General features: G+C 41.7%; 1 protein-coding gene across 1 annotated transcript in view; it reads right to left on the reverse strand.

The window, feature by feature from the left end:
• Nucleotides 1–17,168, reverse strand: part of LOC102190840 (cytochrome P450 2J2) — a 34,759-nt gene extending 17,591 nt beyond the window's left edge. Inside the window, exons 1-5 of the mRNA XM_005678341.3 lie at nt 16,915–17,168; nt 8,087–8,249; nt 5,341–5,490; nt 4,957–5,117; nt 1,941–2,117 (exon numbers count right to left, since the gene is read on the reverse strand). Coding sequence (XP_005678398.2) covers nt 1,941–2,117; nt 4,957–5,117; nt 5,341–5,490; nt 8,087–8,249; nt 16,915–17,124 — 861 coding nt within the window. The 5' untranslated portion in view covers nt 17,125–17,168. The remainder of the gene's footprint in view (nt 1–1,940; nt 2,118–4,956; nt 5,118–5,340; nt 5,491–8,086; nt 8,250–16,914) is intronic.

The raw sequence follows: 27,607 nt of genomic DNA on the forward strand, positions 1-27,607 counted from the left end.
GTTCCAGAAAATCATCTCTTTCTGCTTTATTGACTATGCCAAAGCCTTTGACTGTGTGGATCACAATGGACTGTGGAAAATTCTGAAAGAGATGGGAATACCAGACCACCTGACCTGCCTCTTGAGAAACCTACATGCAGGTCAGGAGGCAACAGTTAGAACTGGACATGGAACAACAGACTGGTTCCACATAGGAAAAGGAGTACGTCAAGGCTGTATATTGTCACCCTGCTTATTTAACTTTATGCAGAGTACATCATGAGAAACGCTGGGCTGGAAGAAACACAAGCTGGAATCAAGATTGCCGGGAGTAATATCAATAACCTCAGATATTCAGATGACACTACCCTTATGGCAGAAAGTGAAGAGGAACTAAAAAGCCTCCTGATGAAAGTGAAAGTGGAGAGTGAAAAAGTTGGCTTAAAGCTCAACATTCAGAAAACGAAGATCATGGCATCTGGTCCCACCACTTCATGGGAAATAGATGGGGCAACAGTGGAAACAGTGTCAGACTTTAGTTTTTTGGGCTCCAAAATCACTGCGGATGGTGACTGCAGGCATTAATTTCAAAGATGCTTAGTCCTTGGAAGAAAAGTTATGACCAACCTAGATAGCATATTCAAAAGCAAAGACATTACTTTGCTAACAAAGGTCCGTCTAGTCAAGGCTATGGTTTTTCCAGTGGTCATGTATGGATGTGAGAGTTGGACTGTGAAGAAGGCTGAGCGCCAAAGAATTGATGCGTTTGAACTGTGGTGTTGGAGAAGACTCTTGAGAGTCCCTTGGACTGCAAGGAGATCCAACCAGTCCATTCTGAAGGAGATCAGCCCTGGGATTTCTTTGGAGGGAATGATGCTGAAGCTGAAATTCCAGTACTTAGGCTATCTCATGTGAAGAGTTGACTCATTGGAAAAGACTCTGATGCTGGGAGGGATTAGGGGCAGGAGGAGAAGGGGACGACAGAGGATGAGATGGCTGGATGGTATCACTGACTCGATGGATGTGAGTCTGAGTGAACTCCGGGAGTTGTTGATGGACAGGGAGGCCTGGCGTGCTGCGATTCATGGGGTCGCAGAAGAGTTGGACACAACTGAGTGAACTGAACTGAACTGAACTGAACTGGGGAGTTTGAGAAAAGTGTAAGAAACTGGGTATTGACAAGTAAGAATTAAATAATGTCTCATTTTCCTTTGTGTATAGGTCTTTCACATATGGGTAGAGAATAGCATAGACTACTAAAGGCAGTATTTGGCCTTTACAAAGATTTCAAGTCAAATGGACTTCCCAGGAAGAGAATCTGCCTGCAATGTAGGAGACATGAGGAGATCCCCTGGGGGATGAATTGGCTACCCTCTCCAGTATTCTTGTTTGGGAAATTTCATGAACAGTGGAGCCTGGTAGCATACAGACCATGAGGTCACAAAGAGTTGGATATGACTTAGTGACTGAGCATGCACACAAGCCAAATACTCTTTAACAAATATCTTTATTTCTAATTGTATCATCAGTTCTGAGTTAATGATATTTGTACATACTATGAAATATTGCCTCTATTCTTTCTTTCCTGTGATAGACTGAATAATGACTCACAAACATATGAATATCTTAATCTCTAGAATGGGTGAATACTTTTTGACAGATGGAGCTTTGCAGATATGATGAAGTTAAGGATCTTGATACAGGAGGATTATTCTAGATTATCCCAGTGTACCATTATAGTCACAAGAGTCTATAAGGGGAAGTAAGTAGAACATAAAGAGAAGATGTGAGGATGGGGGCAGAGAAGAAGCTACATTAATGGCTTTGAAGATGGAGGAAGGGGCCCTGGTTGTTTGCAGCCCCCAAGTTTGTGGTGACTTGTTACAGCAGCAATAAGAAACCAGGATCCCCCCACGTGCTCTCTAAGAACACTCCTCAGGAAAACACCCAGGTCCCCTCACCTTTTCTATTTCCTGGAGGTAAGCATCAATGAAGTCTCTTGCTGCAGCAGGATTCCAGTCTTTCCTGTGGTTTTCAATCACATTAGCAACAAACATTTTCAGTTTCTCCCATTTATGAAAGAGAGTTTGGTGGGATCCCGGAAAGAAATGCATTATTCTTGGAAAGGCATTGTAGAGCTGATGGAGAAAACGAAACAGTCAGTGGACAAGGGGGTGAGACGGTGTTCCACATTCTATGTCTCTTTCTTACTTCCACTTGACCCTTGGTGTCACCCTTGACTCATCTTCTCTGCCTCAATCCTCTTCTTTCCCCTCTGGCCTCCATTCAAAATATAGCCAATTTTGAACCACTTCTTACTACTCTATGCATTTTTCAGTTTAGTAAAAATCACCGCCATTTCTTACCTGGATTCTGTAAAGCCTCCAACACATTTCCTGATTCTCTCCTTAACCCCCTTCCCAGTCTGTCTTCTACTGAGCAGCCTGAGGGATCCTTTAACAGTTTAATAGAATGTTTCACTGTTTATTCCTCAATATTCTGGTGACTTTTGAAGATGTTTAGACAAATTCTACATCCTCCTCCTGGCCTGGAGCTGTATGTGTCCTGACCCCTCACCCTCATGTCTCTTCCTCTGCTGCCTGTCACTCACTGCCATCTTAACTCTGTCTCAGTCTTTCTAGCCCATCCCCATTGGTCTCTGTGATAATGTCAAGGATGACAATATGTAGTCCTTTGCATTTGCTATTCTTCCAATCGCAATTGATCTTCCTCTGGAATCTGTACGACACTAGCCTTTTATTTAATTCATCCTGATAATCCTCTAAGTAGCATCTCTGGAGCCCTTTCTCCATTCCCTTAATTTTGCTTTATTTTTCTTCATGGCAATTGTCTCTAGCATGTGTGTGTGTGTGTGTGTGTGTGTGTGTGTGTGTGTGTGTAGAATACCGCTCTCTAGCTAGCTAGCCATCTCTGTTAAAAATAGGAATGTATTTGATTATCTGCCCATTATGATGTATTGTAGACTACCACTGTCTAGCTAGCTAGCCATCTATGTTAAAAATGGAAATGTATTTGATTATCTGCCCATTATGATGTATTCTCCATGTGGGTAAGATACACCTGTGGTGGATTCATGTCAATGTATGGGAAAACCAATATAGTATTGTAATATAAAATAAAAAATAAATAAAAATAAATTTCAAAAAAACAAAAAATAAAATAAAATTAAGTGACTTTTAGATATATTTTCTCTAATACGTTCTAGTATAAAATTGATAGCACAACATAATGGAAAATTTCCTTGACTTACAATGAAAAAGACGTGACTATTAGCTCTGCTGCTTTCACAAATTTGGGGGACAATAATAATGATGATAATGATGGTGATGTAATTTGTCATGACATTGGGGCACCAGGGTTATTTTCATGAACAATCACATGAGATCATTAGAGCACCTAATGGAGAGTCAGTGGACCACTATGCAGATTTGCTTACACATTCCCATATCTGCCTGTATACGTCAGGATACTTCATTTCATCCTTAAAGAATTGTTTAAATAATTAACTCAGATAAAGTGTATGCAATTGTCCATCAAAGTTGCTGAACTACTCTGTGTTTCTAAAAATGCATAGTACCCCTGCCCTTACCCCTCACCTACTACCCCATCCAACCATCCCAGGAATTTCTTTTCAGTGGGAATACTCCACAAGGTACTCAGTGAGGTCTCAGACTTTCTAAAAGGGTAGAAAATGGAATTACTGAGATTAGAGATGAAAATACAGAATGTTTTTCAAAAATAACATTAACAATAAAAATTATAATAGCTCACATTCATTATACCTCTTTACCATACTAGGATTCATTTTTTTTAGTCACTCAGTCATGTCTGACTCTTGTGACCCCATGGACTGTAGCCCACCAGGCTCCCCTGTCCATGGGATTTCTCAGGCAAGAACACTGGAGTGGGTTGCCATTTCCTTCTCCAGGGGACCTTCTGACCCAGGAGTCAAACCCAAGTCTCCAGCGTCTCTTACATTGCAGGCATATTCTATACTCCTTTACTGAGCTAGGATTCATGCTAACTTCTTATTCCATTTTGGTGAGATTCCATAAATTTCCAGGCAATGTTGTTTGTTAAAAATGAACGCAAGTAAATCCTACTCTAGATACTCAAGCATTTACTTGAACACTTGGATCTGATTTTCCCCTAGAAGTGTCTTCCAAACTGAGTAAAGGGGCTGAGGGGCCAATGAGTTGAGCAGAGGTTTGGACAGACTCAAAACCCCAGTAGGACGAAAGGGGAGGCCAGGGACTACTAAGGAAGGGGTGAGGTTTGAATCCTTTAAAGCCATATCTCACAAGTTTCGGAAACTGATAATATCATGTGTAGATAGGAATGTAAATTGTATAACCACTTGGACGGCTATAAACATTTTTATGTCCAGGGGTATATGCAAGAGAAAGGAGTAGGTGTGTCCACAGGAATGACTGAACAAGAATGTTCATGGCAGATTTATTCATAACATCCCCAAGTGTTCATCAACCCCATAGTGTTTTTCAAGAGAATAAAAATCAGCGTCATGTTCATGCAGTAAAAACTATGCAGAGTAAAAGAAGAGCAACTAAGAAATGAATCTCAAAACAATGGGCCAAGGAAGAGCCAGGCACAGAAGCAAACATGTGAGGATCAGGCAGGTGTGGAAATAGGGAGGAAATGCATAGGAGGAACTCAAAAGTGATGGCAATGTTATGTTTTCCAAGGAAAAAAACACAAGTGCATACATGGTTTGTCCTGTAAAGTTTGGTACTTCATATGAATATTGGAAATTTTCTTTGTCTATAGTAAATATTAAACAATATTATCCCAAAACAGTAAAATCAAGAGATTGATTTCAAATAAGCTTGTGTTGAGAAAGATTAGATTTCAGCTAAAAAGGAAAGGGTGACTCCATCTCATCTGATTCTGACGTCAACCCAATATTTTTTTCATGACATGAAATGTGAACTGTTTTACCTGGCAGCACACTGATGCCTGTATACACAAGACCTCATCCAGCAGCCTCAGCAGCTCCTGGAACTGATCATCCTGGTAGTCAAACCGCTCCCCGAAGGTGATGGAGCAAATAATATTGGAAACGGCATTGTTGATTATGAAGTGAGGGTCAAAAGGCTGTCCTGGAGGCAGGAGAAGAGATGGAGCCTTCAGATAGGTTTCTTTTTCATTCCAATAAAAGTCTACTCTATATGATGTATGACATAAAGACAGAACCACCACCAAGACTACAACCCCAGTACCCTACAGAGTGCTGATATTAGGACAGACATGTAGGTACTGATGAGCTTCTGGTTAGTGAAAGCATGAACCACAGTCCCTGCATCTGTCCTACGACCCGCTCACCGTTCTCCTCTCCTATTGCCTGGATGAGGTAGGTGAGTTCTTCCTGAATGCGTTCCTCTAAGCTCTTCCTTCCTAAACCGAAGTTCCTCAGAGTTGTCAGGGTGAACCTTCTTTGCTCTTTCCATACCTGGCCATTGGACCTGATCAAGCCTGGGAAAATGAATACAATGTTATGAAAAGCAAGGCAAACAAGGTCCATGGGTGATAACATATCAGATGGAAGGAAGGAGAAGCACTTTTAGGCACTTGAAAATTATTCAGAGAAATAATCCCTAAGCAATGGACATAATGGCTTGAATTTACTGATTGCTTGCAATGCTGGGCACATTAGCATTTTTAATGCATTATGTAATTTAGTACTCATAGAATCTCTATGATGTAAGTATAACCAGTACTGACAAATCAGCCTTCCAATTTTGATCATGAGAAAAATGAGGCTCAAAGGATAAATCTACACTCTACAAGGTCATAAACTTAGTATGCACCTGAACACGTGTTCAATTCAAGTCTGCCTGACTCCAAAACCCACACTCTGATTACTTATCACATAACCACATTTAAGAATTTGCTATGCTACATACTAAGTATGAATTTATGGATTAGACAAAATCAATCCTCATAAGGAGAAAAGATCTTAAAAAGATAAATAAATCACCCACCCACAAAAACAAAGAAATGTGAACACTGTGCAGAAAGAATACCACAGAAAAAGGAAAAAGAATACATCTTAATATGCTGTCAAATAACGGTATTTATTTTATAACACTGGTGAGGCCACCGTCCTCTTATTTCTTCATTTCATCTCACACTTCAACTCCTTCTAATATCTCCCTTTGGCTTCCACCACCTTAGTGAAACGGCTCTTCTTACTGTTCAATCCAGGATCCTTTTCAGCTTCATCTTGATGTCTCAGCAGCATGAGATGCTTTCTTCTTGAAACACTCTCTGCCAATGGAGCCCAGAACATCACACTCTCCAGATTTTTCTGCTAATTCTCTGACTTCAGAGAAATTATCATACCTTTGGTTAACTTATCTTCTTTGATCCAATTTTGAAATGATGGAGCTCTTCAAGATTAGGTCTGAAGCCTCTTCTCTTCTTACCCTGACCTCCATTTCTAGGAAATCTCCACTCCAAAATTTCAAATGGCATCTACTGAGAGTTAACATGTGCTACTCAGCTTCAGGTGCATACACAGTTCCCTGCTGCTTGTCTCTCCTGGCTTCACCCTCAGCACATCAATGGCTGAGTTCATGGTTTGCTCCATACAAATCCCCACCCAGGCCAGCCAACATCTGTCCTCCTTCACATGTCCCTTCTTTCCTCTACCGACCCATTTGGGTGTCTACCTCGGCACCTCATTCTCCCTCTGTCTAGGTCACCACGTCCTGTTGGATTTGCCTCCCAAGTAGCTTAAATCCATGTATCTTCACAGTCACCTTCCTGGTCTGACCTACTGTGCTATCATTTCTTGCCACCTCCCTCATCCAGGCCACCACCTTCTCTAGCCTCCAAGTCTCCATAGTTTCTTGAGCCTTTTATTCCATTCTTGACATCGCAGTTTAGATAAGTCTCTAAAATATACAATGTAAATATGGTGATTCCTTTCTCTACTGAAACCATTCAGGAGCCTCCATTGTTATCAGGATAAAAACAACATCCTTAACAAGAATTTGCATGAACTGTTTCTGGCCAAACTCCCCAGCTTTACCTCCACTTTATCTCCATTTAATCCCTGTGTGTACTACACTGGCCCCGTTTCAATTCCTCAGTTCACTGTCCTTCTTCCCACTTGAGAGACTTTTCAGATTCTATTCTGGATTGCTTCATCACTGGATTTCTGGATTGCTTCTTCACTTTATTACTTGTCTTTAACTTCATTAGCTTTTCCTGAGTCTCAGGAGCAGATTACATACCCGTAACAGATGAACCCTACTCTTCGTAACACTTCATAACACTCATAGCATTAAATTATTTGTGTAATTGATACCATCTTTTCTAATCACTTGTAAGTTATAGAAAACCAAGGATTCTGTCTGTTCTGCTCACTGTTTTATCACTAGAGCCAGCTACTAGTTTCACATTACAGACATAGAATAAATAGAGATATAGAGTTAATAGATGCAATATTTCAAAGAGGAGTCAAGAAAGCCCCGGGGGAAAAAAAAAAGAGTGCTTTGATAGAGGAATAGATTTTAGCTTTTCATTCAGAATTTTGAAAAGATAAGTTCATTTGCCAAGTTTATTTTATGATCTTTTTAAGTATTCATGCCAAACTCTCCCATTGACAGAAAGCTCGAGATACTTTGTGAGGCACAGCTTTAATTACAGAGCACAAGGAATTAGAGGCAAGAAGGGATCACAAAGTCAGTAGGAGGAAGCTGATCTACATATTTTCCTAGGGGACAAGATTTGAAGATTTGAATGAGAAAATAGAAGAGAGACTGAGAACACAGCATTGCCTTTCTTCTTCTTAAAAAAACACATCACATCACTGAGTGATGAGGATACTTATTTATCAAAACATCCAGAGTGAATTCAATGATGCCACTTCTCCCAAATCCCTGACATTAGAGCTGACCCGGCCAGGTTCCCTGAGGAGGTGACTTCAACAAGAAATGGGGCCACTCAGTTTCCTGGAGGGGCAGAGATTCTATGAGGGGCCTGGTCCTGGGAGTGTTGGAAACACTTTCAGAGGCCACAGGAATATCAAATATATGCTTCTTATTTTGGTCATGGAACTTACCTTTATTGTTAAAGATACGTTTCTGAATAGGTAACATGGGGCGGTTTACAAAGTTTTGTTCCTGGTAGACAAGGGCTTCTTTGATATGAGGCAATCCAGTTATAAGAATGGAATGAACTGCGCCAAAATCCAGCCTAATAATACTCCCATATTTCTTCACAATCTGAAAAATAGAAGAGTCACAGTTGGGTATGTACTTGTCTATGTGTCCAGGATGGAGAATGTGCGGAGCTGCGACGGGGGTCCAGGGGAGTGCGGAGGGGAGGCTTGTAATGAGTGGAAGCTGTGTGTCTGTGTGTGCATCTTGGGCTGCATCTAGACTTCCACCAAATCCACTAGAGGACACAGACATTCACTATAAAACTCATTCATATGTTCGACTTACTTAAATTGAGTGAGCTTATGTGACCTGTGAATAATGCATAAAAATATAATAAAGTAAACAAAGGTCTCTTATCTTAAGCATCTTAGAATTTAGTGAATGGAGAGAATTCAGCACATGTGACTCACCAGAGAAGTCAGAGATGTTTAGTTGAAGACTAACCTATCAAGCATGGACTTCTTAGTGCATAGTATCTGTTTAATCACAAGAGAATGTCCCCTTCCTCAACAGGTTCTCGGTGATAAAAAAGTCACTCTGAGTCAGGGACTAGATATGGAGAAGTGAACACTAGTTCTGGAGTCATCTTAACTCTGTGATTGACAACTGAGATCTCAGAATAGTTGCTTTACTTTTCTTGGAGCCTAAGCTCCCCAGCTGTGAAAGGTAGAAAACTGTTCCTCCCTTGGAGTTTCTGTGAGGGGGAACTCCCTGGCACTTCAGTGATTAGGACTAGGCTTCCACTGCCATGGACCCAGGGATGATCCCTGGACAGGGAACAAAATCCCACAAGCAGAACGGCATGCTGGGAAACCCCACACTCCAGAACCAAGATAGTTTCTGTGAGGAGGAATGAGAACAAGAATGTGAAACGCACTTTGTGCCTTGGGTCCAGTCAGACAGCCACTCTATAATGTGGGGAATGAATGGTCTCTGTGTGCAAAGCGACATGCGTGCACTGGCTCAAGGGGACAGATGGGACAAGAGCACACGGATGATGTGCAGAAGAAAGGCAGTGTTCATAGACAACCACAGTTCCTGGGTGGCATGCAAACGACTTTCACCGTTTATCTCACTTCCTTCACACCACCCTGCAGTACTAATGATTTTATCCATGTTTTAGTAAGGACAACGAGGCATAGAGAAGTGACTTAGCCAATGTAACAGAGCTGTTGGTGGCCAGAAGGCATGTGCCGGCATTATGTAAGATTTAGGGACAGAAACATGGAATTGAGATGGTGCTGGACCTTAGAGCTTCATGGAGGTGATGGTATGAAAGTCGGAATGAGAGTAATCGACCAAAGGGAAAGAAAGGGAAAGGGAGGGTGTGCGACTGTGTCACAGACACATAAGGGACCCAGGGGCTAGGATAGGTTCCCGGAAAAAATAGCTCTCACTGTGTAGAGAGATGGGATACAGGCTGGCAAGGTACTGTGAGCTGGACCAAGGATGTCTTAATGTCAAGTGAAACACTTTAGACCTTGTTTTGCTTGTATGTAGAAACCTGAATAGATGAGGTAAGGTGAGTGCCTCAGAGACTGGATTTTGAAGTCATACAAATCCCTTTGTGTTCAGCTTCCACTTGTTACTTTCTGTGTGAGATTTAGTCAAGCTTTTTAAATTCCCTCTGCCTCAATTTCAAAATGTATAAAATGACAGCGATTACAATTTAGGATTCTGGTGACAGTGTTGCAGTGAAAAGGGGAAAAAAAGAGGAATGAGTTTTCTTTCCCTTTCCTGAAAACAATGAAGATAAGACAACAGTGTGCAGACCTGAACATTCTGAGTATTTTTTACTTTGCATGGGTGTGTGCACGCATGCACATTTGCTTCAGTCATGTTTGATTCTGTGTAACCCTATGGACTGTAGCCCGCCAGGCTCCTCTATCCATGGGATTCTCCAGGTAAGAATACTGGAGTGGGTTGCCATGCCCTCCTCCAGGGGCTCTTTCTGACCCAGGGATTAAATCCATGTCTCATATCTCCTGCACTGACACGCAGTTTCTTTATCACTGAATGAATGAATAAAGTCGCTCAGTCGTATCCGACTCTTTGCGACCCCATGGACTGTAGCCTACCAGACTCCTCTGTCCATGGGATTTTCCAGGCAACAGTACTGGAATGGATTGCCATTTACTTCTCCAGAGGATCTTCCCAACCCAGGAATCGAACCTGGGTCTCCCGCATTGTAGACAGATGCTTTACCGTCTGAGCCACCAGGGAAGTCTTCTTTATCACTAGCACCACCCAACTGTTCCTAAATCTGCATGTCCATAACTAAGGTTGCTTTTCTGCCCTCCTAATTCAACAACCGTAACCAAGTTTGCTTTTCTGCCACCTAGCTCTCTGCAGGAGCTACATTTGACACCTGTTTTCCTTTGACTTTATGCTAAATACATCCTCTGTCTGGTGTTCATGCTTCCAATGCTCTCCTCCCCTTGTAGTTCTTTTTTACATATCAGAAAGAAGGCCACAGGACCACCAAATTGCCAGACTCAATTACTGGGTAAGTGACCCCAGTCTATGACTGTTTTGGAAACAATGCAAAAAGAAAAAATAAAAAAATGCTAACACCTGGGTTCATCATCAACTCATGACTGTGAACCTTTATCTTATATAAGCCCCTAGTCTCCTCAAGGAAAGATATACCCATTTGAATGCAGATCTCCAAAAAATATCAAGGAGAGATAAGAGCTTTCCTCAGTGATCAATGCAAAGAAATATAGGAAAACAAAGAATGGGAAAAATTAGAGATCTCTTCAAGCAAATTAGAGATACCAAGAGAACATTTCACACATAGATGGGCACAATAAAGGACAGAAATGGTAGGGACCTAACAGAAGAAGAAGATATTAAGAAGAGGTGGCAAGAATACACAGAGGAACTGTACAAAAAAGATCTTCACAACTCAGATAACCATGATGGTGTGATCACTCACACTTACCTAGAGCCAGGCATCCTGGAATGTGAAGGCAAGTGGGCCTTAGGAAGCATCACGATGAACAAAGCTAGTGGAGGTGATGGAATTCCAGTTGAGCTATTTCAAATCCTGAAAGATGATGCTGTGAAAGTGCTGCACTCAATATGCCAACAAATTTGGAAAACTCAGCAGTGGCCACAGGACTGGAAAAGGTCAGTTTTCATTCCAATCCCAAAGAAAGGCAATGCCAAACAATGCTCAAACTACTGCACAATTATCTCACAAGCTAGTAAAGTAATGTTCCAATTCTGTAAGCCCGACTTTAGTAATATGTGAACCATGAACTTCCAAATGTTCAAGCTGGTTTTAGAAAAGGCAGAGGAACCAGAGAACAAATTGCCAACGTCTGCTGGATCATGGAAAAAGCAAGAGAGTTCCATAAAATCATCTCTTTCTGCTTTATTGACTATGCCAAAGCCTTTGACTGTGTGGATCACAATAAACTGTGGAAAATTCTGAAAGAGATGGGAATACCAGACCACCTGACCTGCATCTTGAGAAACCTACATGCAGGTCAGGAAGCAACACTTAGAACTGGACATGGAACAACAGACTGGTTCCAAATCAGGAAAGGAGTACATCAAGGCTGTATATTGCCACCCTGCTTATTTAACTTATATGCAGAGTACATCATGAGAAACGTTGGGCTGGAAGAAGCACAAGCTGGAATCAAGATTGCTGGGAGAAATATCAATAACCTCAGATATGCAGATGACACCAACCTTATGGCAGAAAGTGAGGAAGAATTAAAGAGCTTCTTGATGAAAGTGAAAGAGGTTAGTGAAAAAGTTGGCTTAAAGCTCAACATTCAGAAAACGAAGATCATGGCATCTGGTCCCATCACTTTATGGCAAATAGAGAGGGAAACTGTGGAAACAGGGGCTGACTTAATTTTTTTGGAGTGCTCCAAAATCAATCAATCACTGCATATGGTGACTGCAGCCATGAAATTAAAAGACTCCTTGGAAGGAAAGTTATGAGCAATGTAGACAGCATATTAAAAAGCAGAGATATTACTTTGCCAACAAAGGTCTGTCTAGTCAAGGCTATGGTTTTTCTAGTAGTCATGTATGGATGTGAGAGTTGGACTATAAAGAAAGCTGAGTGCTGAAGAATTGGTGCTTTTGAACTGTGGTGTTGGAGAAGACTCTTGAGAGTCCCTTGGACTGCAAGGAGATCCAACCAGTCCATCCTAAGGGAAATCAGTCCTGAATATTCACTGGAAGGACTGATGCTGAAGCTGAAACTCCAATACTTTGGCCACCTGATATGAAGAGCTGACTCAATGGAAAAGACTCTGATGATGGGAAAGATTGAGGGCAGGAGGAGAAGGGGACACAGAGGATGAGATGATTGGATAGTATTACGGACTCAAGGGATATGGGTTTGGGTAGACTCAGGCAGTTGGTGATGGACAGGGAGGACTGGCATGCTGTGGTTCATGGGGTTGCAAAGAGTTGGACATGGCTGAGTGATAGAACTGAAGACTCCTCATGGGGCAGAGGACGGGCACCCTTTTGGGGCTTGAGCCTACTGTGTTCCCCTCTCTGTTGGCTGAGAGTTAAGGCCAACTCTCTATATCCTCCTGTCTTTCTCTTTTATTTGGCTTCAGTGGAGAAAGAAAGTCAAGATTTCGGCCAGCAAAAATAGTGATCATAATACTAAAATTAATAATAAATTATTTATTGTTCTTGATCTATTTAGAAGTGTATTTTAGTGAAAGGATTTGGAAGAAGTGCCCAGAGACTGGATGGCTGGAGCCCATGCAGTGATCAGGCCAGACAAGTGATGCCTGCTATGCAACCAACAACTGGCTTTTCCTTGAATTTGTTACTATAAAGTTCTGAAGAATGGGAGAGGGTGGTAGATATAGAAATAACAATCGCCTATGTGCTCAGCATTCTGGCAGTTAAGTGATATTCATGACTTTTAATTCTTATAACAACCCTAGAATTTATTCCCAGCTTCCAGAAAAAGAGGCACAGAGATATAGAGCCTAATTAATGAGCATAAAGAAGGGCTCTCTCTAGCTTCCTCTATATGACTCATCCTTAAATGAAAGCATGGAGATACTCTCTGTTCTTCTGAGTGATGAATTCCCTAGGGTTAAGGGGCCACGTTACTTCTTATCAATTTCACATGAGTCCACTGGGATGTGAGTAGCGGTGATGTGTGAATCTTCTAGGTCCTGTCCTTAAAAGAAAGTTGCTTCTCATCATCTCCCATTTTCCTCTTTCCTCTTTCCTACAGTACATGACACTGCTGCAGGACCAGAGCAGTAAGACAGAAGCATTGCAGTTTTCAGATGACCTTGTGGTACAAAGCAGCCTTGTTATACTGGTCTTCCTGCCTACATCTATTTCTACTTGTGAGAGACAAATACATTTCAACCTTTTGCCACTACTGTATTTTGAAATCTTTTTGTTACAAGCAGCCTGATGTATATCCTCATACTACAATTATCTACCTTATCTATCATTTCCCCACCACAGCCAATAAGATTTCTTCATATTTCCAGAATGTTCTCTCAATAAGCCACATAGCTATGACAGAGAGAGTTTAGAAAATGGGGAGAAAATAAGGAAGGCTCTCATCATGCCAAACAAATAGGCCTGTTCTTCACTGCTCTGCCCCTTTGTTTTAGCTCATGTCACTTTTCCCTATTTAAAAATCTCCTGTCTACTTTATTCCACTTTATATAACCACTTGCATAACATGCCTTTCAAGTTCAGCCAAATGTATTTCAACATTCTACAGAGGTTATCCCACGGCTTCCCAATCACAGTGAACCCACCTAATGATATTTCATTTGGTTACCCGAATGTGGGTTATACCACACATTATATCATACACTCTCTTGTACTATACCTGTCATATGATAAGCACTTCATCAATGTCTCTTGGATAAATGAACCTTAGAATAAATCAAGTATTCATTAACTATATCAAAAAAAGTCAGGTAGCCTAATAGAGATTGTATGTAGGGTTCAAATAGTCTTAGGTGCAAGTCCTTGTTTGATCATTATCAATTTTGAATAACAGGCAAATAATTTGACAGATTTCAGTCAGTTTCTTCAGCCTTTAAATGGAAACAATATCAGATGAGGCAATAAGCTATGTATGCATAGCCTGCAAGCTTTACAGCAAGCACTTAAAGTGGGATACAAAGAGATGTACTCAAAAACACTACAGATACACTAAAATGGGGTTCTTGCAGAATGTTTAAGTGACTCACAGTAAGAGAAGAAAGGAGAAATAGAAGAATAGAAAGCAAAGTGAAAAACAAATAATAAAACAGTAGACTTTAGTGTTCACACATCAAAAAATACACTACATATATATGATCTAAATTCTCCAATCAAAAGAGAGCATGGTAGAATGAAATAATAATCCACCTACAAGTTATACAAAAATTCATTTCAAATATAATCATATAAATATGCTAAAAGTGAAAGAATGGAAAAGCATATGCTATGCAAATATTAACCAAAGGAGAGCTGTTGTAGTGATATAGGATAAAGTTCAGGCAAAGACAGTCATCAGAGATAAAGAGAGACATTACGTAATAATTAAATAACCAATTTACCAAGAAGACATAGCAATTTTTTTTTTCAGCTGCAGTCGAGAGTTTAATACACCTTTGGGTTCACACAGTGCAACAGGGGTGGGGGGATAGGATGCACAGGCTCCTGGGCCGCTGCCCAGGCAAGAGGGAGGTGTCGCCGGCTGCCACACGCTCCTGGTGTGGGTGAGATGACATAGCAATTTTAATGTCTGTGTGTATGCCATAAAAGAGCTGCCAAATTCATTGGTGGCTCAGATGGTAAAAAATCTGGCCTGCAATGTGGAAGACATGACTGATCCCTCGGTCAGGAAGATACCCTGAAAGGGGAAGGGCAACCCACTTCAGTATTGCTGCCTGAAGAATTCCATGAACAGAGGAGCCTGGCAGACTACAGTCCATGGGGCCACAAAGAGTCGGATATGACTGAGCGGCTAACACATACAACACGATACACCAGAAATGAATAAACACATTGACAAACCTGTATTTTTCAGTTGCAGATATCAGGACTCTTATAGTAATTGCTAGAATTAGTAGATAAGAAATCAACAAGGGTACAGACGCACTTAAACAACACAAACATCTAATAAGGTCTATCTGACATAGAGTACAGAACACTCCTCTGAACAATAGCATATTGTTTCAAGTATCTATCATGGGTCATAAAATCAACCTTTACATATTTGTTCAAGGTTGAAATCACACAGTGTATGCCGTCTGTCCTAATGGACTCTAGTTGGAAATTATTAACAGAAAGAAAACAAGAATATTTCGCAATACTTGAAAAAGAACACATTTCTTAAAAAGGGCATCGGTCTAGGACTTTAATAATCTAAATACTAATCCTATCACTTAGTGATACCAATGGGGTGTTTCTTCCAGAAACTGGTAAAGTCATCTGCATCTGAACTTTGTAACACAGGCTTGCATTTAAACTTTTCCAGGCATTCCTAGGGAACTAGACCTATTAATTGTTGAGCGCCAGCTATAAGCTATGTTAACACTGAACATTCCTTTCATTTCCTCATCACAACCACCTTCCACAGAGCTGCCTGTCATGAAGGTCCCTGTCCTGAGAGGCAGGAAAAAAGAGAGAGTATTGGGAGAGGTTCTTGAGATAGTATAGGGTGTTGAAGGGAATTTTAAGGAATTCAGGGTGGCCACCGTTAGGGACCCCTGAGGGGAGAAGACTATAAAGTGGAAAGAGGCTACAAGAAGGGATCCATGTGGCTTCCTAAGGAATATGAACTCTGGGAAGCAGCAGGAAGCACTAAGAAAACCTAGGCAGAGGATGACATTTTTAAATGAATACTTGAGAGTGACTGCAGATGGAGGAGCCTGAAGGTCGGGGCTCTGTCTTGGTAGGGATGGGAACAATGTAGCTGAAAAGTGGTAAGGATTTAGGTAGCAGTATCACCAGTTTACACATGCGAAACAGAAGCTCTAAGAGCGAAGGCTTAGCATTCCCCCCTCCCCCCACCAGGGATAATAATATTAAAAAGACAAAGTGACCATGCTCTAAATAGAATGTCCCGGTAATCTGTAAAAAGACATAACTAAATGATTTAAAATACATATTGTGTCTGTTACACTTGAGGCTCCAGTAAAAAACACAAAGAGACAAAGGGTCACTTGGTCAATCAAAAAGATTTACAGAGGATGCAGAGTGGGTTCTGAACCATACTCTATCCAAGGATCCCTGACATGCGAGAAAATATGCAGATGACTAAGCTCCAGTAGTCACGTACAGATGCGCGAGCTGGATGACAGAAAAGGCCGAATGCCAAAGAACTGATGTCTTTGAACTGTGGTGCTGGAGAAGACTAAACATCAACAAAGCTCCTGGCAGCATGTGAGGCTTCGTTTGAGTGCTACAATTCAATATTCACACTTTGTCCATCACCTAGATGGACCAAGAAGCTCTTTTGGTTTTGTACAATAAACCTGTACCACCACCTTCCCCTCAAAGCATATCTTGTCTAGCACACTTAAATAGTAAACAGTTAACAATATTTCATCCCTACAAAGCACCGGTTGAATCATGCCAGTTGCTGGGGAGGAGAGGCAGGATGTAGGTGGGTGACCACTTTAGCTTCAGAATCCCCATGTTCCCACCCTCATTACCCAGAGTGGCCCTGGTCCTGCAGGTCAGGATGCACTTGGGTATTTTCGCCTGCTCCTACCTGCTGAGGAACCACGATCCCTTTCCCCAAGTCCAGGTGGAAGAAGTTGCCTACGAAGGGCAGGCGCAGGGGCCCTGGCGGGTAGTTCTTTGGGTGCTGCCTTTTGAGGAAATCAACAAAGAGGAGAAAGACAAAGGCCCCCAGTAGGACAGTGCCAGGACGGAGCGTGCTCCAGAAGGCAGCCGCCAGGGAGCCCAGCGCCTCCAGCATGGCTGTGCTGTCTGGTTCCTCTCCAGCGATCAGAGCCAAGGAAGGTCCTCGCACCTGCGAATTTGTAATCTGCACCATGCGTTCCTGCCCTGTGTCCAGCCCCCGCCCCGCCCTTCCTGTCAGACCCTGCCCTCTCTCCTTTCCTCTTCTGTCCCTCCCTGCTCCCACCTCTACTCCTCCCTTCCCCCTCCACTCAGTGAGCCCGGCTCCTTGCCTCCCTTGGCACCTGGTCCACTTTAGCCTTCCATGACCCGCCTTTTCTCCTCTTGCCAATTAGTTGTTCAGTCCCTCAGTCCTGTCTGAATCTTTTCCACCCCACGGAGGCAGCATATCGGGCTTCCCTGAGCCATGAGTCAGCAGTGGCCTGCTGCAGGGGCAGAGCCTCTGGCAACAGCAGTGCTGGGAGGCAGTGTATGGCATAAGTCCTCTTGCAGATCACCATTAGCCCCACCATAGAGCTGCCAGGCGGACAACTCACAAACTGGAGAGCAATTATACCAATGAAATTCTCGCACCGCTGGGAGAGTTCTAGGCCCCACATCAGACTTCCCAACCTGAGGATCAGGAAAAGACAATGAGGATCCCTAGGGAATCTGACTTTGAAGGTCAGTGGGATTTGATTACTGAATTTCCACAGGACTGGGAAAACAGACTCTTGGAGGGGAGAAAGAAAACCTTGTGTGCACCAGGACCCAGGAGAAAGGAGAGGTGGCCCCACAAGAGACTGAGTCACACTTCCTTGTGTGTTTGGAAGTCTCTGATGGAGGTCTGGGTTGACAGTGGCCTGCTGCAGAGTCAGGGGCACTGACTACAACAGTCCTGGGAGCCACAGCATGCTTGCATAAGTCCTTTTGAAGGAGGTAGCCATTATCGCCATTACCCCTACCACCTGAGGCCAAACGACAGGGAGGGAGCGCTGCCCCACCATCAGCAGTGATTGGATTAAGACTTACTGAGCATGGCCTTGCCCACCAGAACAAGACCCAGTTTTCCCCACAGCCAGTCCCTCCCAAAGAAGGTTCAAACTACTGCATAATTGCACTCATCTCACATACTAGCAAAGTAATGTTCAAAATCTTCCAAGCTAGGCTTTAACAGTTAGGTGAACCAAGAACTTCCAGATGTACAAGCTGGTATTAGAAAAGGCAGAGGAACCAGAGATCAAATTGTCAACATCCATTGGATCATAGAAAAAGTGAGAGAATTCCAGAAAAAACACCTACTTCTGCTTCATTGACTATGCTAAAGCCTTTGACTGTGTGGATCACAACATACTGTGGGAAATTCTTCAAGAGATGAGAATATCAGACTACCTTACCTACCTCCTAAGAAATCTGTATGCATATCAAAAAGCAAGAGTTAAAACTGTACATGGAACAACAGACTGGTTCCAAATCAGGGAAGGAGTACATCAAGGCTGCATACTGTCACCCTGCTTATTTAACTTATATTCAGAGTACACCATGCAAAATGCCAGGCTGGATGATGCACAAGCTGGAATCCAGATTGCCAGGAGAAATATCAACAACCTAAGATATGCAGATGACACCAGCCTTATGGCAGAATGTGGAGTGGAACTAAAGAGCCTCTTGATAAAGGTGAAAGAGGAGAGTGAAAATGCTGGATTAAAAGTCAACAGTCAAAAAACTAAGATCATGGCATCTGGTCCCATTGCTTCATGGCAAATAGGTGGAGAAAAATGGAAACAGTGACGGAATTTATTTTCTTGGGCTCCAAATTCACTGTGAATGGTAACTGTGGCCATGATATTAAAAGATGCTTGTTCCTTGGAAGAAAAGCTATGACAAACTTAGACAACATAGTAAAAAGCAGAGACATTACTTTGCCGAAAAAGGACTGTATAGTCATAGCTCTGGTATTTCCAGTAGTCATGTATGGATGTGAGAGTTGGACCATAAGGAAGGCTGAGTGCTGAAGAGTTGATGCTTTTGAACTGTGGTGTGGAGAAGACTCTTGTGAGTCCCTTGGACTGCAAGGAGATTGTACCAGTGAATCCTAAAGGAAATCAACCCTGAATATTCATTGGAAGGACTCATGCTGAAGCTCCAATACTTTGGCCATCTGATGGGAAGAGCTGACTCATTGGAAAAGACCCTGATGCTGGGAAAGATTGAGGGCAGGAGGAGAAGGGGACGACAGAAGACAAGGTGGTTGGATGGCATCACTGACTCAAGGGACATGAACTTAAGCAAGCTCCAGGAGATGGTGAAAGACAGGGAAGTCTCACATGTAGCAGTCTAAAGGGCCGATAAGAGTTGGACACAACCGAGCGACCAAACTAACGAACGAGTCCCTTCAATCAGAGAGGTTGCACAAGATTCTTATCCATCAGAGGAAAGTTAAGTGAACTGAGAACTACCAGCTGTACAAGCTGGCTTTAGAATAGGCAGAGGAACCAGAGATCAAATTGCCAACATCCTGCCAACTGGCCCCCACCTGATCCTCTCCTCCTGCTTTTTTTGTTTTGTTCCATCTCCAAGTGAGTCATTCTCTGAGACCAATGGTGCTCTAAGGTTTGTGGTCACTGCATCTCAGAGTGCGCCAGAGACACCTGAGCTATGTGTTTTTCAATCAACTTCTCACCAAAGGATTAAAACCCAGCCTCATGAACAATCAGAAAAACAGTTGCACCACATTTCTTGTGAGCTCTTATATGCAAAGCACTGAATTCACCTGTTAACCTGGATTTCTTCAATGATAAAATTATGCAGATACAGTGCTTTGTTCCATCTAGCAGTTAAGGAAAAGGAAACGTTTTTTCAAACAATATTTGAGGAAATTTGTTGCTAGTAGAACTTCCTCATTAGAAATGTTAAAATAAGTTCTTCAGAGAAAAAAGAAAGATATGTAGGTCAGACACTCAGATCTAAATAAAATAAGAACATTAGAGAAAAAACCTAAGGTGCATTAAATATCTTACTTTCTTTATTGATCTGATGCATAAGATTTTGTTCAAAATAAAAATATTAACATTGTATTCCGTGAGTCTAGCTTAGAGATAGTGGTATGTATGATGTAGTTGGAAAGAACAGAAGGAAGGAATTAGGAAAATTTTATTATAAGGTACTTGCATGAACAGTCAAGCAGTGTAGTGAAGTTCAAAGTGGATTTGAATCAGTTGGAAATGTATACTGTGAACTGTAGGGCTACCACTGATATTTTTAAAAAGAAATATGATTCACATGCTAAGACAGAAAAGAAAATGGAACTATACCAAATGCTCAGTTAAAACCAGACAAGAGAGAAGAAAAAGTGAAAGACAAAAACCCCCAAAAGCAATGAATACAAAATAATAATGACTACAGTAGTTAACAGTCTATGTTGATAACTACATTAAATGTTAATATTCTAAATACACTAATTAAAAGACTGTTTCCCAGAGTGCCCCCCCCCCACCCAAAAAAGAAAAAGACTTGTTTCAGATGATTGCTTTCAATGTTCAGAAACACAACTGATTTTTGTAGGTTGATTTTGTACCTGAAACTTTGCTGAATTCATTTATTATTTTTGACAGGTTTGTGTGTGTGTGTGTGTGTGTGTGTGTGTCTGTAATCTTTAGGATTTTTTACATATTAAGAAAATATCATTTGAACATGGAGACAGTTTTAGTTCAGCATCAAAAAGAACAGGATACTTAGGAATAAATATAACCAAGAAGGCAAAGGACTTATTCATTGGAAACTATAAAATATTGCTGAGGAAAATAAAAGAAGGCACAGATAAATGGAAATATATCTTATGTTCATGAACTGGAAGGATTAATTTTATTAAATTGTTCATGTTAGCCAAAACAATTCTTATCAAAATCCTAAAGGCATGTTTTGTACAGAAATAGAAAATATAATCCTAAAATCCATGTGAAACCTCAAAACCGTAAATAGCCAAACAGCCTTGGAGACCTTACACTTTCATCTAAGAGTTGTCTATTGTAGATAATTGAGAGAAGCACCATCATATAATCATGGCCTTCCGTGGCTGGCTTATTTCACTAAGCATAAAGTCCTCACAGCTTATCTATTTCTAGAATTTGATAGCATCCCCTCCTTCTTTACTCCTGAGGAATATTTCATTGTGTGTACAGTTCACGCTTTCATTATCTCTTCATTCATTAATGGACATTTAACTTGTTTCCACATCTTTGCTATTCTGTATAATGCTGCATGAAATGAAAATCTCTCTTCAAGATTTTGATTTCTATTCCTTCTGATAAATGCCATGTAATGGGATCCGTGGATCAAACGGGAGAACCTCCAAACTCTTTTCTGTGGTGACTGCACCATTTTATAGTCTCACCAACAGTGCCCAATGTCCCAATTTCCCCTACACTAGTAGTTTCCAGGGACTGGCAGGAGTGCGAGAAATTCGCTTCAGTCATGTGTGACTCTCTGAGACCCTATGGACTGTATCCCGCCAGGCTTCTCTGTCCATGGGGCTTTCCAGGCAAGAATACTAGGGTGGGTTGCCACGCCTTCTTCCAGGGGATCTTCCTGACCCAAGGACTGAACCAACATATCTTATATCTCCTGCATTGGCAGGTGGGTTCCTTACCACTAGTGCCACCTGGAAGCCCCTGCGGAAGTAGGAAGTGAAAATTTTCTGTTCCATCAGTAGAGAGTTCCAGCCATGTGAGATGGAAAATTTCTAGAAGTCTTGTGCATGATAGTGTCTTTAGAGTTAACAGTACTGTACTGTACACATAAATTTCATAAAGCAAGCAGCTGTTGTTCAGTTGCTAAGGCATGTCTCTTTTGGGACCCTATGAGTTGTAGCCCAACAGGCCCCACTGTCCATAGAATTTCCCAGGCAAGAATACTGGAGTGGGTTGTCATTTCCTCCTCCAGGGTATCTCCCCTACCCAGGGATCAAACCCACGTCTCCTGTTTGGCAGGCAGATTCTTTACCACTGAACCACAGGGAAGCTCTACAACAAGAGTGTTTATGCTAAGTCGCTTCAGTTGTATCCAACTCTTTGTTACCCTATGGACTGTAGCCCACCAGGCTTCTCTGTCCATGGGATTCTCCACGGACAGAGGCAAGAATACTGGAGTGGATGGTGGTGCCCTCTTCTAGGAGATCTTCCCAACCCAGGGATCGAACTGGGGTCTCTTGTCTCCTGCACTGGCAGGCGGGTTCTTTACCACTGGTCCCACCTGGGAAGCTCCTAAAGCAAGCAGATCTCCTATTAATTGGCTTTGATCATACACACACACACACACACACACACACACACACACACACACACACACACACACAGACCTAACTATATGCTGTCCAGAACAGACCTACTTTAATTATGGAGACATATACAGATTAAAATTAAAGGGTTAAAGGAAGATATACCATGCCAACACCAATCAAAGAAAACTGAAGTAACTAATTAATTGCTGATATCAGAGCAAAGAGAAGTATTATAAAATTTAAAAGGGCATTACATAATGAAACAAGGTCAGCTTTCCAAGAAGACATAGCAATTGTATGTGTGTACACCTAACAAGGGAGCTTCTAAATACATACAGGCAAACTGATGGAACTGCAAGGAAAACTAGATGTATTTACTATTATAGTTAGAGACTTGAATACCCCTCTACCATCAATGGACAGAATCACGTGGCAGAAAACCAGTAAAAGCAAAGCTGAACTCTATGGCATTATCAATTACCTTGACCCAATAAACCATTATATCTAATATTGTGGGCAGGATCTCTTAGAAGAAATGGAGTAGCCATCATGTTCAACAAAAGAGTCCAAAATGCAGTACTTGGATCCAATCTCAAAAACAACAGAATGATCTCTGTTTGTTTCCAAGGCAAACCATTCAATATCACAGTAATCCAAGCCTATGCCACAATGAGTAATGCTGAAGAAGCTGAAGTTGAATGGTTCTATGAAGACCTACAAGACCTTTTAGAACTAACACCCAAAAAAGATGTCCTTTTCATTATACGGGACTGGAATGCAAAAGTAGGAAGTCAAGTAACAGCTGGAGTAACAGGCAAGTTTGGCCTTGGAGTACAGAATGAAGCAGGGAAAAGACTAAGAGAGTTTTGCCAAGAGAATGCACTGGTCATGGCAAACACCCTCTTACAACACAAGAGAAGACTCTACACATGGACATCACCAGATGGTCAACACCAAAATCAGATTGATTATATTCTTTGCAGCCAAAGATGGAGAGCTCTATAGAGTCAACAAAAACCAGACCAGGAGCTGACTGTGGCTCAGATCATGAACTCCTTACTGCCAAATTCAGACTTAAATTGAAGAAAGTAGGGAAAACCACTAGACCATTCAGGTATGACCGAAATCAAATCCCTTATGATTATACAGTGGAGGTGAGAAATAGATTTAAGGGACTAGATCTGATAGATAGAGTGCCTGATGAACATGACGGAGGTTCATGACACTGTACAGGAGACAGGGATCAAGACCATCCCCATGGAAAAGAAATGCAAAAAAGCAAAATGGCTGTCTGGGGAGGCCTTACAAATAGCTCTGAAAAGAAGAGAAGTGAAAAGCAAAGGAGAACAGGGAAGATATTCCCATTTGAATTCAGACTTCCAAAAAATAGCAAGGGGAGATAAGAAAGCCTTCCTCAGTGATCAATGCAAAGAAAAGGAGGAAAACAACATAATGGGAAGACTAGAGATCTCTTCAAGAAAATCAGAGATACCAAGGGAACATTTCATGCAAAGACAGGCTCGATAAAGGACAGAAATGGTATGGACCTAACAGAAGCAGAAGATATTAAAAAGAGGTGGCAAGAATACATAGAAGAATTGTACAAAAAAGATCTTCATGATCCAGATAATCACGATGGTGTGATCACTCACCTAGAGCCAAACATTCTGGAATGCAAAGTCAAGTGGGCCTTAGGAAGCATCACTGTGAACATAGCTAGTGGAGGTGATGGAATTCCAGTTGAGCTGTTTCAAATCCTGAAAGTCGATGCTGTGAAAGTGCTACACTCAATATGCCAGCAAATTTGGAAAACTTAGCAGTGGCCACAGGACTGGAAAAGATCAGTTTTCATTCCAATCCCAAAGAAAGGAAATGCCAAAGAATGCTCAAACTACTACACAATTGCACTCATCTCACACGCTAGTAAAGTAATGCCCCAAATTCTCTAAAACAGGCTTCAGCAATACATGAACCATGAACTTCCAGATGTTCAAGCTGGTTTTAGAAAAGGCAGAGGAACCAGAGATCAAATTGTCAACATCCGCTGGATCATGGAAAAAGCAAGAGAGTTCCAGAAAAACATCTATTTCTGCTTTATTGACTATGCCAAAGCCTTTGACTGTGTGGATCACAATAAATTGTGGAAAATTCTGAAAGAGATGGGAATACCAGACCACCTGACCTGCCTCTTGAGAAACCTACATGCAGGTCAGGAAGCAACAGTTAGAACTGGACATGGAACAACAGACTGGTTCCAAGTAGGAAAAGGAGTACATCAAGGCTGTATATTGTCACCCTGCTTATTTAACTTCTATGCAGAGTACATCATGAGAAACGCTGGGTTGGAAGAAGCACAAGCTGGAATCAAGATTGCTGGGAGAAATATCAATAACCTCAGATATGCAGATGAACCCACCCTTATGGCAGAAAGTGAAGAGGAACTAAAGAGCCTTTTGACGAAAGTGAAAGAGGAGAGTGAAAAAGTTGGCTTAAAGCTCAACATTCAGAAAACAAAGATCATGGCATCTGGTCCCACCGCTTCATGGGAAATAGATGGGGCAACAGTGGAAACAGTGTCAGACTTTATTTTTGGGGGCTCCAAAATCAGTGCTGATGGCGATTGCAGCCATGAAACTAAAAGAAGTTTACTCCTTGGAAGGAAAGTTATGACCAACCTAGATAGCATATTAAAAAGCAGAGAGATTACTTTGCCAACAAGGTTCCATCTAGCCAAGGCTATGGTTTTTCCAGTAGTCATGTATGGATGTGAGAGTTGGACTGTGAAGAAACCTGAGCACTGAAGAATTGATGCTTTTGAACTGTGGTGTTGGAGAAGACTCTTGAGAGTCCCTTGGACTGCAAGGAGATCCAACCAATCCATCCTGAAGGAGATCAGTCCTGGGTGTTTTTTAGAAGGACAGATGCTGTCCTTCTAAACTCCAATACTTTGGCCACCTAATGTGAAGAGTTGACTCATTAGAAAAGACTCTGATGCTGGGAGGGATTGGGGGCAGGAGGAGAAAGGGACGACAGAGGATGAGATGTTTGGATGGCATCACCAACTCGATGGACATGAGTTTGAGTGAACTCCAGGAGTTGTTGATGGACAGGGAGGCTTGGTGTGCTGTGATTCATGGGGTTGCAGAGTTGGACATGACTGAGTGACTGAACTGAACTGAATCACTGCTTAAGAAGCATTGGTTCTTTCTCTCCCTTTATGATATTTAATACTGTACACACTTGGATTGCTTTCTCTTGTGAGACACTCCCATCTAGGGGCTTTAAGTCAAACCTGGAGAAATATCTGTGGGGATATTATGTAGGAAACACCAGCATTAATGTGACGTTGGCCCAGGAGGTCTCAAATACCCCTCATATTTCAACATTCTCTGCCTCCAAGATTATGAAGCAGAATTTTCCAATGTAAGTCTGACAGGTCCTTATCCTGTAAGAAGCTCTCCCAAGGCAAAGAAAAGGATCTCGTGGCAAAGTCTGACTGAGGACTGCTACCTGCTGTATTCCCACAAAGATTTGCAATGCACATCACATAGTAAAACACTGAGAAACCTCATAGCTCACAGAAAAGAAAAGCCAGACTTTATCTAAATACTGTGGATGTAGAAATCCCTCTTCTCCAGAACACCTATTGATAAATAGTTGAACTAATGTTCTAGAGACCACTCATGGAGAAAAACACTAATATTACATCAAGTATAATGTACCTCTCTCCCATTTAAGTAATTCTGTAAGACAAGAATACATGTCTCTTTCCCAGTTGGACTTCCTATCATTTATGAGTATGAGCTTGGAGATCTGAGGTTGCAATGAGGCCCTAATTACCTTGGGCAGATGGTATCCATTCAGGGTGGTGTCCACTGCCACCTCCCTGGGCACATTCAGAGGAACGATGTTCCCCATTTTCAGCACCTCGTGGATGACAGTGTTGGTGTAGGGAATGGACTCTCGAGCAGCTGTGCTCAACTTCTGTGATTGGCTAAGCACCCTGTTGATCTCAGCCTGGGCTTTTTCTGGAAATAAGAGGAGGTTGCATTATTGTAATATTCTATACCTTTCACTATGCCTGGTTAAGCTAAGGAATGGAATAATCAGAATCAAAATGGCTAAAACTACAGTAGGTTCTCCAGACTAGTTCCTCAGGGAGGTATGTGAGTAGGAAGTGGGCCCTGGTATGAGACAAATCTGGTGGCAAACTCTTGCTCAACAATATCCCTGTTGCAAGTTCCTAAAGCTCTTTGAGCCTCAGGCTCCTCTTCTTATTAGTGAGGATGAATCTATTTCCTCTTTAGGATGTTTTGAGATTTGCATGAAATGATTTAGGGAAGCATCCAACAAATGAAAAACAAACAAACAAAGGCCCCGGTATGTTTTCCTCTTTTCCTATAATGATAGATATTTTAGCTGTATACCTCGTTGCACAGCTAAAGACTACATCTCCCAGATTCCCTTCTGGCTACATTCTGACCAATAGAATGTAAGAAGAGGGGAAGTTTAATACTTGGAACATGCTCTCCTCCCCTTCCTATGGTGGAAAGGCAGCCTTAGAAGTGAGCCATCTTTGAGAGTCCCAACAAGGCATCATTCTAGATACAACAGCAACACACGGGAAGCAGCTTAGACCCCAAAGCATTCTGCAGAGTCCAGCTTAGTTGCTCATTTGTGAGAGAAATAATTTTTTATTTATTTTTAAATAACTGTTAATTTTAAAAATTTTGGTAAAATGCACATAAAATTTATAATCTTAACCATTTTAAGTGTAACAGTTTAATAATGTGAAAAATTTTGCATTATTACAAGACCAATTTCCAGAATATTTTTATCTTGCAGAACTGAAACTTGACATCCATTAATGCACAGCTCCCTATTTCCCCTACTCCCTGTTTCTGACAACCACCACTTTTATGTTTCTAACCACCCCACCTACCTCATACACATAGAATGATACCGTATATGTCTTTTTTATGACTGAACTATTTAACTGAGCATAATGTCCTCAAGGTTCATTCATGTTGTAGCATGTGTCAAAATGTGTCCTTGTTAGACTGAATAATATCCCATTGCAGCTCAGGTTTTGTTTATCCATTCATCCATTGATAGACACTGGGCTTGCTTCTACCTCTTATGGCATTTTAAACCATTGACATTTTGGAGCCTCCATCATAGAAACCAAATCTATATACTAACTGCTGCTGCTAAGTCGCTTTAGTCATGTCCGACTCTGTGCGACCCCATAGACAGCAGCCCACCAGGCTCCCCCGTCCCTGGG

The sequence above is a fragment of the Capra hircus genome, chromosome 3 (genome assembly GCF_001704415.2).
Source record: "Capra hircus breed San Clemente chromosome 3, ASM170441v1, whole genome shotgun sequence".
NCBI lineage: Eukaryota > Metazoa > Chordata > Mammalia > Artiodactyla > Bovidae > Capra > Capra hircus.